Below are 13287 nucleotides of genomic sequence, written 5' to 3' on the forward strand. Positions count from 1 at the left end.
AAATGTTGCTGGCTCTCCTTCCCCTTTTGGATTTTATTTCCTTTCACCATTTCGCTGTGCTTTTTGAACATCTTATCTTATCCTCCTCGGTGCCGGGACTTAAAGAAGCTAATGAAGCTTTAACGAAGGCTCTCAGACATTCCCTTCTGGGCATTAAGGCACTCCCTCCCAGTTTCTCGTCGACTCCTTGTGATAAACTTATTCCAAGGATTCTTAAGGACTTTTAATCGGCTTTTAACCCTAAAAACTACAAATTTATAAAACCACAAATTTCTCCCACTACTTCTAACTTCGTGGACCCCCAAACATCTCAGTTGTTTTAACAAACTGGGGAGAAGGGGGGGGTACTTCAAAGGAGTGCTATAATTGGCCCCAGTTTTAAACTCCTCGCAGCAGCCCAGCCAGGACTGAATGAAAATTGAACGAGATTGCGACCTGAGAACCTTAGCACTTTATCACTCTATTTAGAAGTCTGATTTCATCGACTTAAGAAGAATCTAGCAATGAGAAGAGCCAAAAGACTCAGGTGTCTCGATACAGAAACTGACACAGAGTCCTCTGGTTTCAAACAGAGTAATCTAGATAATTACCTGCTACCTCAAAAACAGCACGTATCTCCTCCCAAAACCTTCCTCAACTCTTCGCATGAAAAGACAATTGAAGAGATATCCCTAGGAATAAATGAGGGCAAGGCTACTACTCCCATAACAGAGGCACAAGCACTAATTGATAGAAAGGTGGAGCTGCTAGAGGAATGCTGCCTACTGACTGCTCAAACAGTTCAAAAAATCTTTGAACAATTACAAAACATCTCCAAGAAGCTGGACAACCCAGATGAAAGGAGGCAACTCACTCCCTTTTTGCCATCCTTAACAAGCCCTGGAGATAAACAGAACAAATACAAATTTATGCCTCAAAACCAGCCAAAAACCAGAGGAAGCCCCCCTCACTCAATCAACCTGATACTGAGGCCATGTGAGATTGTTCTCCACATCTTTCCATATAGAGGGCCTCTACCTTATTGGGAGTCACCTTTCTGGGCCAGACATCATCTAAATCTGCTCCTTAGCCTTGAGGGTGGAAGCATTGACTTAAAAGCAGTCAAGAGGCTTACTAACGATGGATATTCCAAAAAAGTACTATTAAGATTTGGTAGCCATAGAATTCCAACCAAACTCTTAAGGGAAAAGGCTCATTTAGCCCAGAAAGGAATTATTCCGCGCCGACACTTTGAAGATATATCACCCAGACCATTGATTGCATCTAAAAGACAGAAAAAGATGAACAAGGCCATTCCACCAGAAGCCGACATCTGCCCTACTCCCGTGGAAGAACCCAGTAGATGGGAGAAACCGCAGCCAGTTACCCGGAAAATCACGCAAGAAAAATCCAAGCTCCCAAACCATGCGACTGTAGCATCAAATAACAACCTCGCCCTTGACACAATAGACTGGACAGTCCCAGAAGAAGAAGATCTGCTGAGTAACTTTACCAAGCTACCAGATAAAGAACAAATAAACATACTCAGTAAATTGACGAAACTCCAGGCCAGATTGACCGAAATTCACCAACAGGGTCAACAAAATGCAGTAGAAACAACACACAATCAAACTTTACACTTACCGGCTTTTTCCCCAAAATGCATAGTCAAAAAGAGAGCTACAAATGGAACTTTCAAATGTATAGATGCAGAGCTTCAAATCCAGCCGCCTTTAGAATATGAAATGGCAAGGAAAAACTCCAGTAATGAAACCACAAATTCCTGGCTGAGATATCAAATATTAGCTTCAAACGAAATAGGTACCCCTACTTTAAGTACTACAAAGGACCTTAACATTGCCGAACAAAAGATGACCTCCAACAGACCTGACGCACTGAGCTCAACACCAAATGAGGCCAAAGAAATGGAAGTAGAGACTGAAAACAGTCCAACTGTCCATAACAGCCCACCAGCCACAGAAATTTCTCAGGAACAAGGAACAGTTAAGGAAGAAAATCAAGAAAGGGAGGAAATTTTAATTTCCCGCACTTTAAAAAAGAATCTAAAAGATCCACCACTATGTTCCCCACCGAAAGCAGCGACAAACGGCTGTATCTGCACAAGACAAAATCCCTCGCTAGACTTAATAACAGAACTAGAATGACTAAATGCTGTTAACCAGCCACCAACCCAAAAACGGACCCTACGCTTGCTGTCCTGGAATATCGCAGGGTGGGGAAACAAAGGCGGAGACCCAGACCTAATGAACTTCTTTAAAGACTTTGAATTAATACTTCTACAAGAAACATGGTCAACTAGAGATATCAAAATCAATGGCTTCACCTCCTATACGAAACCCGCATTGAAAACAAACACGAAGGGCCGGCCGAAAGCAGGGTTCTGTTGTATGATCAAAGACAACTTAGGGTTTGAAATCAAGCAACTAGAAGAACATCCTTAATACTAACATAAAAACTTTATTCATACAGAGTTTATGGGAAACGCCTTTTCAGCCTCACACAGTAAGTTTTCCCCTTGACTGAAACCCTTCCCACACTCCAAAGATTTAAATGGTTTCTCCCCTGTGTGAGTTTGTTGGTGTCTTGTAAGAACTCTATTCCAACTGAATCTCTTCCCACATTCCAAACATTTATATGGTTTCTCACCTGTGTGAGTTCGTAGGTGTATTGTAAGACCTCCATTCTGACTGAAGCTCTTCCCACATTCCAAACATTTAAATGGTTTCTCGCCTGTGTGAGTTCGTAGATGTGTTGTAAGAGCTCCATTCTGACTGAAGCTCTTCCCACATTCCAAGCATTTAAATGGTTTCTCGCCTGTGTGAGTTCGTTGATGTATAGTAAGGTTTCCATTCTGACTGAAACCCCTTCCACATTCCATACATTTAAATGGTTTCGCGCCTTTGTGAGTTTGTAGATGCGTTGCAAGAGCTCCAGTCTGACAGAAGCTCTTCCCACATTCCAAACATTTAAATGGTTTCTCGCCTGTGTGAGTTCGTTGATGTTTTGTAAGAGCTCCTCTATCAATGAAACCCTTCCCACACTCTATACATTTAAATGGTTTCTCGCCTGTGTGAGTTCGTTGATGTTTTGTAAGAGCTCCTCTCTCAATGAAACCCTTCCCACACTCCATACATTTAAATGGTTTCTCCCCGGTGTGACTTTGTCGGTGCACAATGAGTCTCCCCCCTTCACTGAAACCCTTCCCACACTCCAAACATTTATATGGTTTCTCCCCTGTGTGAGTTCTTCGATGTATAGTAAGGTGTGAACACCGACTGAAACCCTTCCCACATTCCATACATTTAAATGGTTTCTCCCCTGTGTGAGTTCGTTGATGTTGGGTAAGGCTTCCATTTTCACTGAAGCTCATTCCGCACTCCATACAATGAAATGGTTTCTCCCCGGTGTGATTCCGTTGATGTACAGTAAGTTTTCTCCTTTGACTGAAAACTTTCCCACACTCCATACATTGAAATGGTTTCTCCCCTGTGTGATTTCTTTGATGCCCATTAAGCGTTTCCCTATGACGGAAGCTCATTCCACACTCCACACATTTAAACGGCTTCTCCCCAGTATGAATTCGTTGATGTCTTGTAAGAGTTCCACTGTCAATGAAACTCTTCAAACACTCCATACATTGAAATGGTCTCTCCCCTGTGTGAGTCCGTTGATGAACAGTAAGTTTTCCCCTTTGACTGAAAACCTTCCCACACTCCATACATTTAAATGGTTTCTCCCCTGTGTGATTTATCTGATGCATATTAAGGGATTCCCTATGATAGAAGCTCATTCCACACTCCACACATTTATATGGTTTCTCCCCGGTGTGAATTCGTTGATGTACTCTAAGAGCTCTACTGCCAATGAAACCCTTACCACACTCCACACATTTAAATGGTTTCTCCTCTGTGTGAGTTCGTTGATGTCTTGTAAGTTTTCCCATATCCCTGAAGCTCTTCCTACAGTCCATACATTGAAATGGGTTCTCCCCTGTGTGAGTTCGTTGATGTCTTGTAAGAGCTCCACTCTCAATGAAACCCTTCCCACACTCCATAAATTTAAAGGGTTTCTCCCCTGCGTTAGTTTGTAGTTGTGTGCTAAGGTGTTCACTCACGCTGAAGTACTTTACAGATGGCCCCTCAAAATTCTGATTGCCTTCTCCATCACCTAGTTTAAAGGGGGGGGGGGGAGAGATACTGTTAAGTATTCAAGAAAAACAACAAAAGAACTTAAGATACAGCAAGACCAATCAGCACTTTCTCTTATTTTAACACCTCCAGCCTTCCTCCCTCTCCTATGAACCAAATTTTTGGGAAAGGAAAGGAAATCTGAAAATAATCTCCAGAACCCTTAGTATCCAGTTCTACCTTCAACTCGCATGTAACACTGAGCACCAAGAGAAACCTTCTATGCTGAGGTGAGGCATCTATGGCCCTCCAGATGTGGTTGGACTCTAAGTACTATCAACCCAACTAAACAAGTCAAATGACCAGGGCTGATGGGAGTTGTAGTGCAGCAACCTCTGGAGGGACACACTTTCTCCATCTCCCCCTCCTGTGAAAATGCTATGCCTCTGTATTCAGTTTTCTCCTTCCTCCCTGATCTGTAATATCTCGCTGATACATTCCAGGAAACTGTTCACATCACCTAAACCTGTATCAGGATGCTGGAGAAGATGGGCCCTTGTTCTGATCCTTTTGTACACACTGAAAGGAGACAGACAAAGGTACAGTCTCACAGCAAAGTGGAAGTATGTACCTCTCAATTGGTCCAGGACAACATCCCTGTATTTTTCTGTTCCAAGCGAGGAGATGAGCTCAGACTTGAGTATCAGAGTCTCTGCTATGTGGAATAAGTAAAGCAGAAATGTTGTTTATGTCATATGTGGCTGTAAAAATATTCAAAAATTTTAATCTTGTGAAACAAAGACAGCAAAGTATTTGGTGGCCCATTAAAAGCTAATAAATAACACGGACCAGGAAGGCTCATGCCTGTGACTCTCCTTGTAGAATCTACATAGGTTTTGGGGGGGAATTCATACCACAATATCAGTTTAGGAACAGTTGTCTACTGACAAAAGTACAGCATTGCTATAAACTACAATCTTCAACATCAACTTCGGTGGGCTGGTCATGTTGTTCGGATGCCTGATTATCATAGAATAATAGAGTTGGAATAGACCACAAGGGCCATCGAGTCCAACCCCCTGCCAAGCAGGAAACACCATTAGAGCACTCCTGACATATGGTTGTCAAGCCTCTGCTTAAAGACTTCCAAAGAAGGAGACTCCACCACACTCCTTGGCAGCAAATTCCACTGTCGAACAGCTCTTACTGTCAGGAAGTTCTTCCTAATGTTTAGGTGGAATCTTCTTTCTTGTAGTTTGGATCCATTGCTCCGTGTCCGCTTCTCTGGAGCAGCAGAAAACAACCTTTCTCCCTCCTCTATATGACATCCTTTTATATATTTGAACATGGCTATCATATCACCCCTTAACCTCCACTTCTCCAGGCTAAACATGCCCAGCTCCCTTAGCCGTTCCTCATAAGGCATCGTTTCCAGGCCTTTGACCATTTTGGTTGCCCTCCTCTGGACACGTTCCAGTTTGTCAGTGTCCTTCTTGAACTGTGGTGCCCAGAACTGGACACAGTACTCCAGGTGAGGTCTGACCAGAGCAGAATACAGTGGCACTATTACTTCCCTTGATCTAGATGCTATACTCCTATTGATGCAGCCCAGAATTGCATTGGCTTTTTTAGCTGCCGCGTCACACTCTTGGCTCATGTCAAGTTTGTGGTCAACCAAGATTCCTAGATCCTTTTCACATGTACTGCTCTCAAGCCAGGTGTCACCCATCTTGTATTTGTGCCTCTCATTTTTTTTTTGCCCAAGTGCAATACTTTACATTTCTCCCTGTTAAAGTTCATCTTGTTTGTTTTGGCCCAGTTCTCTAATCTGTCAAGGTCGTTTTGAAGTGTGATCCTGGCCTCTGGATCATGTTCCAAAGCAATTACTCTATTCCCAATTTAAGAATGGAAAGAGAAATACCGAAGGACAATGAAAGAGGTTTAAAGATGCTCTCAAGCCAAATCTAAAGAAATGCAGTATAAGCACCGAAAATTGGGAAACACTGGCCTGCGAGTGCTCCAGTTGGAAAATATCCTTTACCAAACGTGTCATGGACTTTGAAGAAACACAAACTCCGGACGAAAGGGACAAACAAAGAGGAAAGTACATTTGGCAACCCTCACTGTAATTAACTCCTGCCTGGAAACCTATGTCCCCACTGTGGAAGGATGTGTGGATCCATAATTGGACTCCACAGTCCCTTACGGACACACCATTAAGACCGTGTTCATGGATGACAATCTTACTCAGCTACGAGGGGTCACCAAAGTAGAAGACACAGCATCAATAAATGGCTCAAACAGCAGATTCACACCTTCAATGTCTAACAGCCAAGAGTTTGGGATTTGATAAATCTGCCCTTACCTAAAGAGGCCACCATCTCATAATTCTCCTCCATGACTTCCTTGTGCAGAGCTCTTTGGCCCGGATCCAGCAGAGCCCACTCCTCCTCCGTGAAAAACACAGCCACCTCCTCAAAGGTCAAGAGGGCCTGGAAGAAGAAGAAGAGGAAGAAAACAGAGCTTCTCTTTGGTCCCCATCATCCCCACTCAACACAGAGGGAAGCTGGGTTGTCCCATCTGTGCCTCTTCCCTCCTCCCGTTGCTCTTTCCCTACCTGAGGAAGCTGCATGGCTCCTCTTTCCACTCCATCTTTAAGAAGAGACCGTTCAGAGGGTGTATCGGAGACCATTGCGATGCCAGTGGAAAAGACGGAGGAGGAGGAGGAATCATAAACCAGGCCACTTCTGGGACTCTCTCAGCTGTTGCCACGATGCCCTTCAACACAGGGATAACAATGCAAAAATTAATTCTTATTAGAATCTATATACCACCCTATACCCTCAGCGCAGTTTACAGAAAGGCAGGTTTATTTAGGGTGGGACACATTTACACAGGCAGCATTAATATTCACAATGAAAAATAAATTACTAATGGATACCAAAGATAGGGGCGGCTTCTGCCTGCCAGATTTACGATTATATTATATTGTGAAGCTTAGAGAATGGATAATATTGGAAAAAGCAGATATATTAGACCTTGAAGGTCAGGAGAATAGGTTTGGTTGACATGCATATTTATGGGGGGGGTGTATACACACACACGCACACCTATATATATATATATATATTTATATATATATTTGCTTTCGTAGATTTTCACGGGTACAGGAATGCAGGTTTTGGTGTCCTCGGGTGTCTTCCCGTGTAAAAGTTGGGGTGTCTAGGCGACGTTTCGACGAGGTCTCACTCGTCATCTTCAGGCTGGTGCTTTCGGCTTCTTGTTACTGGAACAAGAATTGAGATCCCGCTCTGTTCCAGTAACAAGAAGCCGAAAGCACCAGCCTGAAGATGACGAGTGAGACCTCGTCGAAACGTCGCCTAGACACCCCAACTTTTACACGGGAAGACACCCGAGGACACCAAAACCTGCATATATATATATATATATACTAAAGGAAGTAAACCAGGGACCAGATCTCCTGTGGGTCCCTTCCAGGAAGTACAAGGCAGGGAACTGGAAGGATGTAATCCTTTCTACAGGGACTTTATAATACTATAAGCTGCCTCATTCTTTAGGGAACCTTCAGCTTCGGATTGTAAAGTTCTAGGATCAAATCCCAAACTCTGAATGAAGCTTCGCAGAAAGCATTACGGTCAGTACCTCTGCAGACCTCGCTTTTCCTTTCCCCCGAACAGCCATCCAGGAAACCAGTTTCTGACCCTTTGATACATTTAGAATACTGTATAGAAAATAAGGGAAACTCCTAAAGCTGCAGTTGGAACATCTGGAGGGCACCAGGGTGCAGAAGCTCCCTCCAAGGGGAGCAGATGGAAATATTTAGAGCACTCTATGCGCTAACATGGATTGTTGTAGGGATGGTCGCGGAGTGGGGTCCGGAGGGAGCACACTCCCCACCAGCAGGCAGCCACAGTCCGTAAACCTACGGACCGACAAACATATCTACATGCCTCCAGCTACCATCCCAAACATACCAAACAGTCCATTGTATATAGCCAGGCACTACGTTACAGCCGCATCTGTTCCAATTCTACAGACAGAGACTCTCACCTAAAAGATCTACAGCAAACCTTTTTAGAACTAAAATACCCAGCAGATGAAGTTAGACAACAGATCAACAGAGCCAGACTGATACCCAGAGAGAACTTGCTGCAAGACAGACCCAAAAAAGAAAATAACAGAACACCTCTAGTCATCACATACAGCTCCCAAGTTAAAACAGTACAACGCATCATCAGAGATCTACAACCTCTCCTGGACAATGACAGTTCTCTTTCTCAAGCTCTGGGAGGAAGACCTTTCATTGCCTAAAGACAGCCACCCAATCTTAAACAACTCCTAACCCACAATAATACTACAACCAGACTTAACACGGACACTGGCACCAGAGCCTGCAATAAACCCAGATGCCAACTTTGCTGCCACATACACCCGGACAACACCATTACTGGCCCCAACAACATCACACATACCATCTCGGGACTATTTAATTGCTCATCGTCTAACATTGTGTATGCCATCAAATGCCAACAGTGTCCTTCAGTTCTCTATATTGGACAAACAGGCCAAACCTTACGCCAAAGGATAAACGGACATAAATCTGACATCAGGAATCACAAGACAGAGAAACCAGTAGGAGAACACTTCAATCTCCCAGGACATTCTATACAAGATCTCAAAGTAGCTGTTCTATTACAAAGAAATTTCAGAAATAGACTGGAAAGAGAAGCTGCTGAATTGCAACTTATTACCAAACTTAAAACCATGGAGAGACCTGGTCTGAACAAAGACATTGGATTCTTATCTCATTATACATGACAAAGCCATTTTTCACCTTCTCACCCCTTGCTTTTTCCTGTAAGACCTATTGCAGTTGTTAAGAGTCGTCAACAGGCCCATCACAGCTATCTGCCAATCACCCATTCCCACCACACTTCTGAGTAATACCCCTCCCCACCTTTTCACTATATAGAAGGGTCTGGTGACTTCTGTTTCAGTGTACAGTGGTGCCCCGCAAGACGAACGCCTCGCAAGACGGAAAACCCGCTAGACGAAAGGGTTTTCCGTTTAGGAGGCGCTTCGCAAAACGAATTTCCCTATGGGCTTCCTTCGCAAGACGAAAGCCCATAGGGAAATCTCCGAGACAGCTGGGAAGCGCAGCGCGTCTTCCCCACTGTCCTCGGACCTTCTCCGAAGGCTGGCGGTGGGGCAGAGAGACCTCCTCCCCCGCCAGCCTTCGGAAGGCTCCTCCGAAGGCTGGCGATGGGGCGGAGAGCCCTTCTCCCTGCGCCAGGCTTCGGAAGGCTCCTCCAAAGGCTGGCGATGGGGCGGAGAGCCCTCCTCCCCCCGCCAGGGTTCGGAAGGCTCCTCCGAAGGCTGGCGATGGGGCGGAGAGCCCTCCTCCCGCCGCCAGGCTTCGGAAGGCTCCCCCGAAGGCTGGCGGCGGGAGGAGGTCTCTCCGCCCCACCGGCAGCCTTCGGAAGGCTGTCCTGAAGACTTGCGGTGGGAGGAGGGTTTTCCTTCCCACCGCCAACATTCAGAATGCTGTTCTGAATGTTCGCGGTGGGGAGGAAAAACCCTCCTCCCACCACAAGCCCCGGGAACAGAGGAGAAGCGCTGTGCGCCTTCCCCTCTGTTCCCGTACCTGTGCTGAAGGCTTGCGGTGGGGAGAAAAGCCCTTCTCCGCACTGCCAGGCTGGCAAGCGGTCTCCATAGGAACGCATTAATTGGTTTTTAATGCATTCCTATGGGAAACCATGCTTCGCAAGAAGAAAAACTCGCAAGAAGAAAAAACTTGCGGAACGAATTAATTTCGTCTTGCGAGGCACCACTGTATCTGAAGAAGTGTGCATGCACACGAAAGCGCATACCAAGAACTAACTTAGTTGGTCTTTAAGGTGCTACTGGAAGGAATTTTTTTATTTTGTTTTGACTTCAGATTGTAGTTTAGGAGACAGAAATACAAAGTTTAGTGGCTTGTGGCCCCCTAGTCCTTCCAGTTAGGAACGTGTGTGTGTGTGCCTTTTATCTTCCCTCCACAGTGAGAAAGTACAGGATGAGGCATCCTCCCGGAGCATGGGGATGTGAGACTGGGTCTCCCTGGTCTAAGCCCAGCACCTGAACTGCAGGGTGTGGAGCCACAGACCCTGGGGCTAAATTGGCCTTCAAGTACCCCCTCTTTCTCTCTCTGGCCCTCAGGAATTTCCCCAGCGCCACACCCTCTCTCCAACGCTTCCCAGCTGCCTCCTGGGGTTTTTTTGTGTGGCTGGAAAAAATCCCTGGAAGGCAGGCATCCCCTGGACAAAGCTCAGAGTCAGCCCCATAGCCCCACCAATTCTGTCCTCTGGCCCTGCCCATCAATGGAAAGTGGACCCTGGAAGGCTGCTCAGCAGCGAATGTGGCCCTCAGGCTGGAGAAAGGTCTCTGTTGCAAACACTAAACTGGCAGTCATCCTGGCCCACCTTGCAGGGTTCTTGTGTGAGCATTGCCCAGGTGGTGGGCTTTAGAAGACCTATAGTGTTAGAAGACCCTCCTGGCAACCTGGAAGGGGACGAGGCCAGGCAGGAGCGAGGCTGGCAGCACCGGCAGAGAAAGTCCCTCAGCACCTCTGCGCTGGGCCAATCCTGCAAGGCAGGCCAGATCTCCGACCCCTGGGAGCTTTGACTCTCCTTCCCGACAAAGTCCCAAGAGGATATCTGGAGAAGCCTCTTTTTGGAACAAAACAGCATCAAAATCTGTGCTGGGGGGGGGATTAATCTCCTTCCCCCCTCTTTCCTTCAAGTCCAGCTGGGGAGGGGGCATTTCTTTAATTCCTCCAGTCTTTGCCTTGAAGCTTTTTAAAGGGCTCCTGAGACCTTGATCACTTTCAAATCCTGCCATCCATGGGCCCATTTCCCTTGCCAAGCAGGAGGGAAACTGACAAGGTGCCTTTTCATGCTTCAGGAAATGGAAAATGTGCCTCTTTCCTCCAGTTTTGGGGCACAAAAGCAGCACACACACCCCCCAACATGGGAAACCCAACTGGCTCTTTCCATTGCGCCAAAGCAACCTCCGCTGGCCAGATTAGGATTTCTGAAAGGGGAGCTGGCGGGGGCCCCCCTTCCTTCTCACATCAGCCTCTTTCTTACTCAGGAAGCTCCGGAGGCCGATTTCCCTCGACATTGTCCATCTGTCACCCCCCACCCAATTCAAAATCTCCCCCCTCTCTCCCAATCCAGAGGAGACTCTATTCTCCAGCTGCTTCCACTTCCTCCCCCCTGCTTGCCCTCCCGATCTCCGCCCCACTGAGGCAGGGGCTTCAGCAGCACATTTCGGAGGGGGGGGGCAGATCAGGGTCCTGGAGGAGCTCACCCCTCCCCTGAAGCAGGAGACAGAGCCTGGGGGGAGCTATGGGGGACAGGAGTGGGGCAGCAGTGAGAAGGGAGATGGAGGGTGTTAAGCAGAGAGGAGCATCACAAGGTGAAATGGGGCTGCCCCCCCCTTTGAACGGAGGACTGACCTCTGAGTCAACATGCACAGGGTGGAGCTGCAAATCCCTTTGTAGTTAGGGTGCACTGGGGGGGGGGGGGCTTTTCTGGTTCGTCTCAAGTGTCTTCGCCCCCCCCCCCGTCCCTCCAACCATGGGAGCCTGGCTTGATCCCTGCACTTCAAAAAAGATCTTGCAATGCAAACCCTGTTTGGGGGAGAGGGACCCCACTTTGCAACAGGATGGGCTGCATCCAGCCCCCCCATTCCCACAGGGAAAGGACGGAGCCCCTCCCTGCTTTCCTTTCTCGCCCCCCCCCCCAATCCTCCCGCCTCCTTTCCCAGCTGCCCTGTTTGTAGATTCAGGGAGAGGCAAAGCAAATCCTTCTCCCACCCCCCCACCCCCAAATAACCCCCCAATATGAGGCACCTCTTTCTCCTCGTCTCCAAGTCCGCTTCTCTTCCGGGGTTGTGCATGGAGACCCCTCCCCCCTCCAAATTCGCTTCTACTTTCCCCCTTCAAAATACCCCCACTTCCTGCCTCTCTAGGAAACGGAGCTCATTGGCCCAGAGGGAGGGGGAGGGGCAGGAGAAAATGACGCGGTGGGAACAGGTGCCAAAATAACCTTGTACCACCCCAGTATCTCAGGATCGGAAGATGTGTAAAGGTCACAGCCCAAAATGTATCTGCCTGGTTTGCGTATTTGCGTCAATAAAAGGAGGCTCCACTTCAGATTGTCTGTCACTTCAGATTGTAGTTTAGGAGACAGAAATACAAAGTTTAGTGGTTTATGGCCCCCTAGCCTTCCGCTTAGGAACATATGTGTGTGTGTCTTTTATCTTCCCTACAAAGTGAGAAAGTACAGGATGAGGCATCCTCGCGGAGCATGGGGATGTTTCCCCCAAGTCCAGCTGGGGAGGGGGCATTTCTTTAATTCCTCCAATTTTTGCCTTGAAGCTTTTTAAAGGGCTCCTGAGACCTGGATCAGTTTCAAATCCTGCCATCCATGGGCCCATTTCCCTTGCCAAGCAGGAGTGGAGAATGAGATTAACAGACTATGCAGAACTAGATAAACTAACAGGGAAAGTCCAAAACCAAAGAGATCACAAGTTAACCAAGGACTGGAGTAAATTTGTGGACTATATGAAAAGTTTATGCGATGAACAAATAACGTTTGTGGGTTTACAGGAAGCTTTGTGAAGAAATATGTATAGAAACATTGTAAAAAAGGGAAGAGGGGGAGTAGGTGGATTTTAAGATAAAAGGCAATGACAAATTTTGAACTTGCAGAATAAAGATGAGAACACAGAGGATTCACGGATGAACTGATGGAAGTCAAAAATATGTATTTGTGATTTTATTGAAAATGTATGACTAAAAAAAATTTTTTTATTGGAAATTAATAAAAAACGATTAAAAAAGAAAGATATTTTATACATCAAACTTTTCAAGCACAGTGGAGTAAATAACCTCCTGCGGCCCTTAATTGTGATGTTTGCATTGTTGTTCCCAAAGGTAACATTTGAAGATTATTTGATTATGGGAAGGATAAGAATAGATCACTGTGGTTCTGGTGATTGTAAGGGGAAGAAACATCTCTTCTGAAACTTTATGGGAGCAGGTGGAGAACAGGAGAAAAACACGTTGACTCAAGAAACTGACATGGTTCAAAGA

The 13287-nt window shown here is 46.4% G+C and overlaps 1 protein-coding gene across 9 annotated transcripts in view; it reads right to left on the reverse strand.

The window, feature by feature from the left end:
* Positions 1–2424: 2424 nt before the first annotated feature.
* The window catches only part of LOC310837304 (uncharacterized protein), a gene marked incomplete at its 5' end in the record, with an annotated part of 135709 nt that continues 124846 nt past the window's right edge, over positions 2425–13287 (reverse strand). The window contains 6 exons of one of the 9 annotated variants that reach the window (XM_083723658.1): positions 2434–4167; positions 4759–4842; positions 6493–6619; positions 6745–6905; positions 7791–7869; positions 12043–12083. In XM_083723658.1, coding sequence (XP_083579784.1) covers positions 2462–4167; positions 4759–4842; positions 6493–6619; positions 6745–6819 — 1992 coding nt within the window. In that variant the 3' untranslated portion in view covers positions 2434–2461. Of the gene's footprint in view, positions 4168–4758; positions 4843–6492; positions 6620–6744; positions 6906–7790; positions 7870–12042; positions 12138–13287 lie in introns of those variants that run through there. The other 8 variants (XM_083723661.1, XM_083723659.1, XM_083723660.1 and 5 more) reach the window with 8 other exon arrangements.

The sequence above is a fragment of the Podarcis gaigeae genome (genome assembly GCF_964106915.1).
Source record: "Podarcis gaigeae genome assembly, chromosome: 2".
In the NCBI taxonomy this organism is placed as follows: Eukaryota; Metazoa; Chordata; class Lepidosauria; order Squamata; family Lacertidae; genus Podarcis; species Podarcis gaigeae.